This window comes from Macrotis lagotis, chromosome 3, assembly GCF_037893015.1.
Source record: "Macrotis lagotis isolate mMagLag1 chromosome 3, bilby.v1.9.chrom.fasta, whole genome shotgun sequence".
Classification (NCBI taxonomy): Eukaryota; Metazoa; Chordata; class Mammalia; order Peramelemorphia; family Peramelidae; genus Macrotis; species Macrotis lagotis.
Genome location: NC_133660.1, coordinates 97,908,766 through 97,921,301, shown reverse-complemented (window position 1 = coordinate 97,921,301; position 12,536 = coordinate 97,908,766). Strand labels below are relative to the sequence as shown.

General features: G+C 36.5%; 1 protein-coding gene across 4 annotated transcripts in view; it reads left to right on the top strand.

Moving 5' to 3' along the window:
* Positions 1–7,874, top strand: part of KLHL2 (kelch like family member 2) — a 142,272-nt gene extending 134,398 nt beyond the window's left edge. For 3 of the 4 annotated variants that reach the window (XM_074229010.1, XM_074229011.1, XM_074229012.1), the window contains 2 exons: positions 4,331–4,474; positions 5,921–7,873. In XM_074229010.1, the coding sequence (XP_074085111.1) occupies positions 4,331–4,474; positions 5,921–5,949 (173 nt within the window). In that variant the 3' untranslated portion in view covers positions 5,950–7,873. Of the gene's footprint in view, positions 1–4,330; positions 4,475–5,920 lie in introns of all 4 variants that reach the window. The other variant, XM_074229013.1, reaches the window with a different exon arrangement.
* The last annotated feature ends 4,662 nt before the right edge of the window (positions 7,875–12,536 follow it).

Genomic DNA, 12,536 nt, shown 5'->3' with positions numbered 1-12,536 from the left:
AGGAAGGAATAGGGTGGAGGGAAATATAGCTAGTGATAGCTGTGGGGAAAAATATTGAAGCAACTTCTTTGGTGAAGTTATGATAAAGAAGGCATCCTAGAGACAGAGCCATTGGAATCTGAACACAGACTGAAGTACATTTTTTTTCTTCTCTCACTGTTCTTTTGTTGTTGTTGTTGTTGTTTCATTTTTGTTTTGTTTTGTTTTTTTAGTTTTTGCAAGGCAAATGGGGTTAAGCGGCTTGCCCAAAGGCCACACAGCTAGGTAATTATTAAGTGTCTGAGGCCAGATTTGAACCCAGGTACTCCTGATTCCAGGGCTAGTACTCTATCCACAGTGCCACCTAGCAACCTCAAGAGCAACTTTTTTAAAAAAAGAAAAGAAAACTTTCAAAATAGAATTTACTCTTGCAGCTAAACAATAATGGAAAATCCTTCTGGGGCGGCTAGGTGGTGCAGTGGATAGAGCACTGCCCCTGGAATCCGGAGTACCTGAGTTCAAATCCGGCCTCAGCCACTTAATAATTACCTAGTTGTGTGGCCTTGGGCAAGCCACTTAACCCTATTGCCTTGCAAAAACCTTAAAAAAAATCCTAACAGTCACAGGTTTAAGGTCAGGTTAGTCAAGGATGGGGTTTTCCTCTAGCTTTGCTAACTCTTAAGTTTCCCTATCTCTGCCAAGGTCTCCTCAAAAAACTACGCCTCCACACAAATAATGAACCATAGCTCCAGGGTAGGTCCTCTACCTCTAGTGCAAAGCCAGACCCCCAGCAGGTGGCACACACCACCCAAAAGCTGCTCTACCTCTCAGAGTATCCTCCTGTGCAGGGAAATTGGGCTGATTTTTCTGGAAGGGCATCCCCTTACTTCACCTCCCCACCACCAAAATTCACACTGTGTATCTCTTCTCCCTCTAATTGGGGAGGGTGGATAAAAGAGGGCTTTTGAATCAATGGAAGGGGTAAGCTTAGAGGGAAAAAAAAGGAATAGGGCTTTTCTCACCTTTCAGAATTCCAGAAGGTTGATCTGTCCTTTTTGTGGTTCTCATTATGAGAAAGGATTTCCCAGGGAAAAGTTCATTGGGGGGGGGGTGGGGGGGTGGAAAACTCATCATTCTGACTCAGGAAGGTAAGAAAAACTTAGATTTTAATTTATAGGTTGCACAAAAGTTTACAGGTTAATATAAAGTGTTCTCAAGTTACTAAAAGTTCAGAGAGTAATAGCAAAGACAATAAAGAAAGGGAAAGGAGAAATGGAACAGCCACAGATGTGACTGGGCTTAGACCTGTGAGAATCCAGCCTGAAGGAGGTTGGTCTAACTTTTATGGGGAGTCTAGGCCCCCTCCTGTGCAGGAAGGGAGTCAGAGGAAGGGATCAGATTGACTCACCTGTATGTGACTAGAGTCAGGTACTCACCTTGGAAAACAGAGCCAGGAAGGTGGAGGAGGGGTATGGCTAAGATTGCTTTCTATTATCCTGGTGAATTTACATTTGAGAAAAAGATGATCAGAGTCAGAGGCCTGTAGAAAATATCAGACAAGCACAGATAATAGTTCCTTAATATGAAAAGGCTAGACAAACGTTTCTTCTACATTTTAACTCTAGGACAGGAATGTTTTCTTGAATTAATTATCCTAATACAGAAAACTCTTCAACACCATCACAAAAATTGTTTCTTTTTCTAAGAGTAAATGAGTTTTAAATAATGTCATACAGTTCCCAGATAGTTCATAAAGCTATATCATATTAAGGTTGCACGGATGTTGGATTTGTCAACATTTATATACCTGCTCCTTGACTTCTTTGATGCAAGCAAGATTACACCATAGATGCAGGACAATATTTCTTTTATGGGACTCCTTTTGATTTCTCTAGTTGCAATATAAATAACTGATCTTAAAGTCCATAAAATCCTTCAGAATTGTCTTGGATTATTGTATTCTCAAAAAAGCCAAATGATTCACAATTGATCATTGTACAATGTTGCTCTTACTGTGTACATTGTTCTCTGAATTCTATTTATTTCACCTGGCATCAGTTCAAGTAAGTCTCCAGATTTTTCTGAAAACATCTTGCTCATCATTTCTTATAGCACAATAGTATTCTATCATAATCAAATAGCACAACTTGTTCAGTCATTTCTCATTTGATAGGCATCCCCTCAATTTCCAATTCTTTACCACCACTAAAAATAGCTGCTATAAAATATCTGTGGTTTCTTTTTCCTTTTTGTTTTTATTTTTGGGGGATATAGAATTGGTAGTAGTATTGCTGAGTTAAGGGTATGCACAAATTTATAGTCTTTTGGGCATAGTTCCAAATTGCTCTCTGTAATAGTTACATCACTTCACAACTCCACCAGTAATTCAGTAATTTCCCAATTTTTCCACATCCCTCCAACATTTATCATTGTCCTTTTCTGTCATTTTAGCCAATCTGATAGGAATGGAGTGATACCTCTGAGTTGTTTTAATTAATAGTGTTTTAGACCATTTTTTCACATGACTAGATTTTTTTTATTGCTTCATCTGAACACTGCCTGTTCATATTTGTTGACCATTTTCGTTTTGGGAAATAATGTTTTTTTTGTTTGTTTGTTTTATTTTTTACAAGGCGATGGGGTTAAGTGACTTGCCCAAGGTCACACAACTAGGTAATTATTAAGTATCTGTGGCTGGATTTGAATTCAAGTCCTCCTGAACCCAGGGTCAGTGCTCTATCCATTGTGCCACCTAGCCGTCCCAATAATTTATTTTCTTAAAATTTTGATTTGGTTCTCTATATATATTTGAGAATGAGACCTTTATTGAGAAACTTGCTGTAAAATTTTTTTCAGTTATGATTATTGTGTATCCCACCATCCTATTTCTCCCCCCCATTTATCCTACTCTCTCTCCCCTTTCACCCTGTCTCTCCTCAAAAGTGTTTTGCTTCTAACTATTGTCTGCCCCAATCTACCCTTTTTTCTGTCAGCCCTGTCTACTTCTCTTCCCTGTCCCCTCCTACTTTTCTATGTGGTGAGATAGGGTGTCCATGGGGTAGATAGATAAATATACACTCACCTGAATGTGTATGTCATTTCCTCTTTGAGGCAGTTTTCAATGAGAGTAAGGTTGAAGTTCTCCCTCCCACCTTCCCCTCCATTGTAAAAATTCTTTCTTGCCTCTTTTCTGTGAGATTCCCTTCCAGTGAATTGTCTTCCTTTATTTTTGTAAAGACTATTATAATTGTATTCACATAGTTTTAAAGTTAAGTGAACTTCTAGCTATTTTATACATCCAAAGGCAGTGTATGATATGTTCAAGAAGGACTAACCCCTCTAGTGTAAGGGCTTGCCAAGCCTTTCAGGACTGTTTATCCTCCTTAAGTGTCCATTTGTCACTTATATCTCAAGGTAACTCCAAGGAGCTGCAGTATTGTGTTGTGGTCACTCCCAGATAACATCTCAGCAAACAAGCTTAACCAGATTGAGGATAAGGATAAACCCATTTGATGACTTAGGGGGATGTCTACCCCAAATATCTGAAAGATTTCCCCCCTGCAGAATGGGCAGATGAGAATTATTTGTTTCAATGGCCATGAAGGCTACTGAAATAGATTTTGTAGAGTATTTAGAGCTTGATCAGACATTGAAGCTGCCAAGGTCATCCTCTTCAATCTGGTTCATTGTTAGTTGCCCTAACTTTTTTTTTATTTTTACAAGGCAATGGGGCTAAGTAACTGGCCTAAGTTCACCCAGCTAAGTAATTATTAAGTGTCTGAAGTTGGATGTGAACTCAGGTCCTGACTTTAAGGCCAGTGCTCTATCCACTGAGCCACCTAGCTGCACCTAATGCCTATGACCCTGGAAGAACTAAGACTGATGACTTTGTTTAATTCAAATTGAGTTGCACACACAAGTCAAGATTTCTTTTCCTGTCATTTGTCTTCTTTAAAAATAAAGAATGAGGGCCAGCTAGGTGGCGCAGTGGATAGAGCACTGGCCCTGGAGACAGGAGGACCTGAGTTCAAATCAGATACTTAATAATTAGTTAGCTGTGTGACCTTGAGCAAGTCACTTAACCCCATTGCCTTGTAAAAAAAAAACCAAAACAAAACAAAAAGGAAGAATGAACATAAAAATCAAATTGCCCTTAGACGTTACACCAAGGAGCTGACAGTTTATATACTCTTTATTCTTCAGAAAAAGTAAGGTCTCCCACATATAAAAAGGACTCTGAGATCATTCATTTCTAAATTTGCTTTTCTCCAGGGAGACAAATTATTTTCCAATTACCTCCTCTAAAGGTCTTATTCTTTTTTTTTCTTTCCACTCCTTCATATTTTAAAAGGTGTTTGTGCTGTTAATGGCCTATTGTATGTAGTTGGAGGTGATGATGGTTCCTGTAACTTGGCTTCAGTAGAGTATTATAACCCAACCACGGATAAATGGACAGTGGTGTCATCTTGTATGAGCACCGGAAGAAGTTATGCAGGTAATGATGATCTGCTCTTTTTTCAATTCTGCTTTAAGGTAGCAGTTACCTTCTATTAAATTTAATGTCAGACTAAGTTGATGATAATGATATGATGATGGTGATAACTTGCATTTATATTACACTTTAAGGTTTGCATAGCACTTTATATATGCTATCTCATTTGATCCTGTATAATTCCTTAATGAAAGGACTATTTTTTCCCTCCATCTTATAGATAAGGAAACTAAGATTGAATGAGATTAAGTGACTTATTTGCCTAGGGTCACACAGCTAGTAAGTATATGAGGTAGATTCAGATCTTACTGACTCCACATCCAATTTTCAGTTCACAGTACCACTCACTTGTGTATTTTTTACATATAGACATCTAAAGAAGTTTTCTCAAACTAACTTTGAAAACTCAATCAAAAATGACAGTTTCTCTACTTCACAAAAGAATTTAGCATTTTAACACATCTATTAAGTAGAATTATTGGAATGACCTTTTTATAAGAATGGGATTATTAGAATTTCAACACATAAATTGCCTTTGAAGAGATAAATCTTTAATTTGTTTAATTAGAGCAACATTGTCACTTAAAAATAAGAATAAATTTAATTTTGAAAATATATATCAAACTATAGGGATTGGTAATCATTCTGACTAACCTTGACTATGGTCTGTTCTGTATCCAGAACAAGAGTCCCATAGAATAATGGTTTAAGTTAGTTGCTTCTTGCCCCACACACACACACACACACACTCATATGTAGCTATTCATTTACAAATAAAAGTAAAATTCAGTCAGTTGGGGAACATTTATTAAAGCGCACTGTATACCAGACCCTTGCTAAGTGGTAGGAATGCAAAGGAAAACAAAATACAATGCCTGCCTCATAGTCTAATAAAAGAGACCACCTCAAATAACTGTGTATAAACGTAAGATAACTTGGATGTTATCAAGAAAGGAAAGGCACTAGAATCAAGGGAATCAGGAAAAGCTTCTTGTTGAGGTTGAGATGATAGCTGGTTGTAAAGGAAGCCAGAGAAGCCCAGAGGCAGACTTGAGGAGAGAGAATGTTGTTGGCAAGGTGAACAGCCAGAGAAAAATGCCCAGAATCTGGAGATGGAGTGACTTATGAAGAGCAGGGAAGACCAGTATCATTGGATTGCAGAGTACATGGAGAATAATATCCATAAGATGAGAAAATATAAAAAGGGGGTAGATCAGGAAGAGTTCTAATGCCAAATAAGAGATCTTCTGTTTTATCCTGGAGGTGATAGGAACCACAATCTTTATTGAATAGTTTTATGCTCTAGTTTTACAAAAATGAAACTGATGAATGTCTTGAATTTTTTTTTGCTTTTCTCATGCTTTTTTCTTTGATTATTTTTTTAAAAAATTGGAATTATTTAAGAATGCTCCCTTGTCTTCAGTTTTCTTTTCTCATTTCTTTTACTAGGTGTTACAGTTATTGATAAACCATTATGAACAGAAGAAGGATTTCTGCATTCTAATCCTCTTGAAGCAGACTTCAATAGATACTTTTGAAGTGACTTAGGGTCTCTACTCATGGCTGCATTTTGGGTCTCAGTAGAAGATAAGGTCGTCTGCCATTAAAGGCATCAGACGCTGAAGATTATTCTAGGTCGAAGCGCTGTGTAGGAGTTTTCTGCATTGAGCAGCAGCTGACTGAATTTTTAACAAGAAGTATGGACCTCATTATTTATTATAAAGTTCTCGGACAAAAAAAATGGCTTTCCTAAGGACCAATCAGTGTCAAACACAGATGACTATGAATTTTTCCGTGATGAAGGAAACAAGTGATGTGCATTCTGGTCAAAGTAAATTTTGTCTTTATTGTTTCCTCCCCAGGAAATCAGTATCTCCATAAACTGTATATCTTTGAATGGGTATAGAAGCCTACATCAGTTAATACCCACTGGCAGGGAGATCAAACTGTTTGCTTTTATAAAACATCTTTGATTCAATGAATATAAGTTGTGTGCATATATACATATGTGTCTAGATTGCTTCCCTTTGAAAATGTTTGAAACTTGATTATACTATTTATAATTGGCCCAGGACTTTGAATTCTGCCAGTATACTACATTGTAAAACAGAGTTGTATTTTTTGATATTTAACAATGCTGAACACTTATAAATGCCACTTCTGAGGAATGGAAATGGTGTGAAACACTTGAATAAGTGTAATGCCAAACATTTGAAATAAAATATCAGTCATGCTTATTTATGACTTATTTTGATTCAATCTTGTTTATGTTTTGGTGTAATCGGGTTATTTTTTTCTGTTATCTCAAAAAGTGACTCTATGGCATGAGCCTACCTGCAGGTTTTTGATGAATATAATGAATGTATGGAATTAAACTGAATTTGCATGGTTTTACGAATAATTTCTATGTGTGTACATTTAGCTGCTATTAACAAAGAGAGAACATTCTGTGTGTGGCCATGTTTGTTCAAATTTTTTTTCCTGAAAAAGATTCTCAAACTCCCTTTAAAAATGACCAAAATTTGTCCTCTTAAGCTGTTATCTTTGAATAAAAGTTTGTATATCATTTGATTCATAATGGCCTTGAATTATTTTGTGAAAGCATCTCTCTTGTAATAATTTGTAGGTACAAGTTCTCTTCATTTTTCATCCCATTTTCTACCCTCATGTAACTTTGCATTTCAAGTCTTTGCTAAAGGAAACTTATAGGCTTATATACTAAATTGATTTTGTTTCCACAAATCAGGTCTCTTAAGCAGAAACATTTCTTTAGGTATGATAAGGGATACACTTGAAAAGGGAGGAAATCAGTGGGTACAAACATCAGGACTAAGAGAGAATCAAAAGAACAGTGGGAAAGCTATATATAACTGGATGCTTACCTCTTACCTTCAGGAGTAGCAAATTAAGGAAAGCCAACAATGGTGTGTATTGAGGAGGTAGAAGCAAGGAGGGAAAGAAGTACAGTTTAAGTTGCAGGCTTTGATTCATAAATAGTTGAATATTATTGGACCAAGAAATGATGAAAGGAATGATTTCAAAGAAACTGATACAAGTGGAATGTACAGAACCAAAAGGAGGGGAAAAGAGAAGGAGAGAAAATAAATGCTTCTTAATTTAAAAAACAGCTAAAAGATTGTACTGGGGGTAAATAACAAAAAGTAATGGTCCATGCCTATAATATCTGCTATTGGGGAGGTTGATGATGGTGGATTGAGTTGTGAGTGTTTCATGGTCCAAAGTCAATCAAGAATCTACTTTAAGTCTTGGAAACATGGAGAATGAGAGGTCATTGGGAACTGAATAGGAGCAAATGGATTTAGTTTGGGAATAAAGCAGGTCAAAGTTTCTGTACCTATCAATAATACAATCAACCATAAATAGCCACTCATGGGGAGACCTAGTCTTCCCTCCCTTACCCCAACCCCCCCCAAAAGTAGAATAAGCCATTTAATAGGAATAATTTAGAATTCGAGTTGACATATACCTACAAATGTGATAGAATTTCTTTTAATGTGTTGATTGATATATTCAAGCATTAATATATAGTTCATATTTAGAATTTCCTAATTAAAAACAAATGGAATGTCAATAATCAATTTTTAACTACTAAAAATCTAAAAAACGGTTTTCTCTCTGGTATTACCAAAGGATGTGTAAAAAGGTAAGTGAAAAAAAAGTGTAAAAAATCTTGTCCATTCTTGACTTCAAAAGAGTTGTCCTGAACCACTGAAAAGTTAAGTGACATGCCCATTGTTGCCCCACTAGTAACTTTTTGAAGTTTTTCCACATCTAACCTATTCCCTTTTAAAGGAGAGGGGGAGAGAGTGGCACAGACTGGTGAATCAAAATATCTGGATTTGAGTCTCAGCCATACTAGCTCTGAAACCTTGAGACAATCACCTCTTCTCTGGTTTATTCATCAGTAAAATGATGATGATACTGGTGCTGCCTACCTCACAAGGTTGTTGTGAGAATTTGACTTTGTAAATCTTTAAGTATTATGTAAATGAAACATTATCAGTAGTATTTAGATGACAAGGTTCAAGTTTATAATCAGATGCATAAATTAATTCAATTTGGTTTTAAATGTGCCTCTGACATTTCAAGTGTGGCTCACTAATTCTAAGGTGTTAAGATTTGGTGAGTAAATAAAAATTCACCCACTTTGTTTTATGTTTTTGCAGACTGATCACTGCTCCCCTCAACTTTTAGCTTTTCCTTATTATTTCTTCATTTTTGTCTTTCTACCCTTTTTTAATTTTTTTTTGCAAGGCAAATGAGGTTAAGTGGCTTGCCCAAGGGCCACACAGCTAATTATTAAGTGTCTGCGGTCGGATTTGAACTCAGGTACTCCTGACTCCAAGGGCTGGTGCGCTATCCACTGCGCCACCTAGCTGCCCCTCTACCCTTTTTTTAATATAAATATTTTATTTCTTTTCCAATTATATATAAGTAGTTTCTACTACTTTTTCTACTACTACTTTCTATCCTTTTGATCAGGTAGTGAATCATCTTTTGCTTTCTTATTTCTTTCTGTCCAATTTGTACAGTGTCTCACTCAGGTTGTTTTGGCAAAAGGGAAGAGCTTAGATGTTAAGGTATAGGTATTCCAGGAACCTTTCCAGGGGAAACAATCTCAGGCTTCACCATGAGGCTGGAAGAAGTGAGGGAGTTGAGAATGAACCAGAAATTCTGTAAGATAGGATTTCTATAGAACCTATATAGGATATAGCTATAAGGAACAGTACTTTGTTTTGTTCTTGTTGTTTAACCATTTCAATCTTGTCTGACTCTTCTTGACCCCATTTAGGATTTTCTTGACAAAGCTACTAGAGTGGTTTTCCGTTTCCTTGTCCTGTTCATTTTATAGAAAAGGGGCCAAATCAAGAAGGGTTAAATGATTTGCCCAAGGTCACATAAATAGTAAGTGGCTGAGGTCATATTTGAACATAGATCTTCCTGATTCCAGGTCTGTCATTCTATCCATTGTATCTTCTGCCTGCATTTAAGAGCACTGGAGAGGTCAAGTAGCTTGCTCAAGGCCATAGTGCCCCAAGTGGAAGAGTTGGAACACTGGATTATTCAGTCCTCACAGGATCAAATCAGGTTAGTATTGCCATGGTCAAACTATTGAGTGTCCTCCTTCCCTGAGTTCTCTAGTAAAAGGTTGAGGCCCCTCAGATCCAGGACGGGTTCCTTCATTTTGTACAAGGCAATAATGTCTCTTTATGATTACTCATGATGTCCAGTATTCAATTAAGCTCTTAGATTAGTTCATGGATTGGCTATCTCTTTTAAAAATTTTTTTTTCTTCAATTTCATGTAAAAACTTTTTAACATTTAAAAAAATTTTGAATTCCCAATTCTTTCTCTCCCCCTCTCCTTTCCCTGCTCCATCACTGAGAAGACAAGCAGTTTGATATAGATTATATATGACTAGTCATGTAAAAACATATTTCCATATTAGTCATATTGTGAAAAAAGACACGAGACCCAAAGGAAAAATCATCAAAAGAAAAAAGTAAAAACAACAGCATGCTTCAATCTGTATTCAGACTCTATTAATCCTTTATCTGGAGACAGATAGCATTTTTCATCCTGGGTCATTAGGAATTGTCTTTGCTGAGAAATGCTAAGTCATTCAAAGTTGATCATCATAATGTTTTGGTTTTGCTCACTTCATGCTTTGCATCAGTTCATGTAAGTCCTTCATCCTGCTCATCATTTCCTACAGCACAATAATATTCTGTATTCCACAACTTGTTTAGCTATCTATCTCCCAGCTGATGAGCATCCCCTCAGGGTCCAATTCTTTGCCCCCCAAAAAGAGCTTCTATAAATTTCATTCCTATCTTTGTATATGTTTGCTTAGCACAATTCCTAGTATATAGTAGAAGCTTAATAAATGTTTATGAATTGATTATATTTCCAAAGAAGTGTTTTCTCATCCCTATCTCTTTTGTCAGTACCCTACCAACAACCAATGTCCTAAACTCGTGGAAATTGAAATATAAAAATAGATGTCATTTCCACAGAACATTCTTATGAAAAGTTCCAAAAAAAATGAAGAAGCAAAGTTAAATATGTTACCTTCAATTCAACAGACACACATTAATTATCATATGGGCTAGGCTACATAGGAATACAAATTTTAAAATAAAATATAACCCCTGCCTCAAGAAACTTATATTGTAATCAGGGATCTCTTCCAGATGTAAATTATAAAACTGTATGAAGACTGAACTTGAACTCATGAACCGTAGTTTGAAGTCCTAGCTCTGACATTTGAGGATGGCTGTTTTTGATTATCAGCCTGTGTCTAAAAAGAAATTAAGCAATATTTCTACATGTGACAACATATACCTGTCTTAAAGACCATTCACTTTGTGGGTTGGCCTCAGAGCTAGAAATGGTGCTAAATTTCATTTAGGCTCTTTTCTTTTGAAAGATCATTTGACTGATTTAAATTATAGATTAATTCTTTCTTAATATTTAAATTAATTCATAAGTATAAATGGTTTATTTGAATTTTTTAATAAAAGGTATTTTCTAGAATAATTCTTGTGTAAGTTTCATGCTGTTGCCACTCTCCAGTTTGGAGGAATGATTGATTGAGTTAGTAGTCTGGGTACCATAGCAGAAATAAACAAGTAATATTTTTTCCCCTAATTTAGAAAAGCTAGTTTAAACTCCAATTTTATATTGTTGTCCCCGGAGATGTTGCCTACTGCTGCTGAGTTGGGGGGAAGTTTTTTGTTCATGTAGCTTCAGGAGGTTAATCACACGTGAAAGCTTTGCTTCTCAGTAGGACTGTGCCATTTACAAATCATGTTCCTAGGACCTTTTTTGAAGGATGTAGCATTATGCAGTAGAAAGAACACTGGATTTTTGAGTTAGAAGATCAGGTTGGAGTTCTGACCCTGCCATTTACTAGAAGCTGTCAGAATTTGGGAAAGAAAACTACATGAATTTGCATAATCTTGTTGGGATTCACACCTCCAAAATACTGGGGTTCAGCATTGAATGTCTAAGAAAGAATGCACAAGATGTGCGCTTTCTCCCAGGCAAGTTGGCATTTTAATGGACTCTGTGATGGCACAGTGGGAAATACTCTAGCAAAGAGGGATCTGACATGTTCTTATTTATATAGGGAAGAGAAGAAGGAAGAAGAGAGAAGAAAAATAGTTCTCTGAAATGGATCTGAATGTCAAAAGTTGGCAAAATATGCTTGTTAGAAAGGCTTTTGAATATCAAAGAAGACCCCAAGTGTTTATAATAAATGATTAAGTCTACCAGACTCTGATGTTTACATCATAGGTTAAAGGGCAAAGATAATTTCCCTAAGCAGTGGGCACTGTTAACAGGCAACCATGGGCAAAGGCAGTAGTAGGGACTGCAAGAGTCAGTAATTAAGTCATTGCTAGAATTCCCACTTCTAGCAAGGGCTCAGGAAGGACATTCATCAGATCTGAATGTTGGGAAGGGGGCTCATTAATTGGGACCCCATCAGCCTCAGTTTCCCAAATGTAAGTTGGGAGTCATGATATTTGTACTGCCTACACCTTAAAGTAGTTGTAGGGGCGGCTAGGTGGCACCGTGGATAGAGAATAGAGCACTGGCCCTGAAGTCAGGAAGACCTGAGTTCAAATCCGACCTCAAATACTTAATAATTAATCTAGCTGTGTGGCCTTGAGCAAGCCACTTAACCTCATTGCCTTGCAAAAATACCCCTAAAAAAATGTAGTTGTGAAGCTTAAATGAGATGTGAAATTACTCTATGCCTTCAAATGGCTATGTAAATGTGAGTTTTAAGAAAGACAATGTGGAATAGTAGTAAAGGCCCAGAATTTGTTAGTCTGAAAAGTCAAGCCAGCTAAACCACTCAGATGATAGGGGAACTTTGGGGGAAACCATTTACTATTTTTGTTACATCTTCCCTAAATATATATTTTTAAAAATCTCATGTTTTTTTTAATCTGCCTTGCCAATGAGATGTGTTTGTGTGTATATGTGTATGCACTTTAAAAACTATTGAATGCTAGATAAAGATAAATAATTAGGT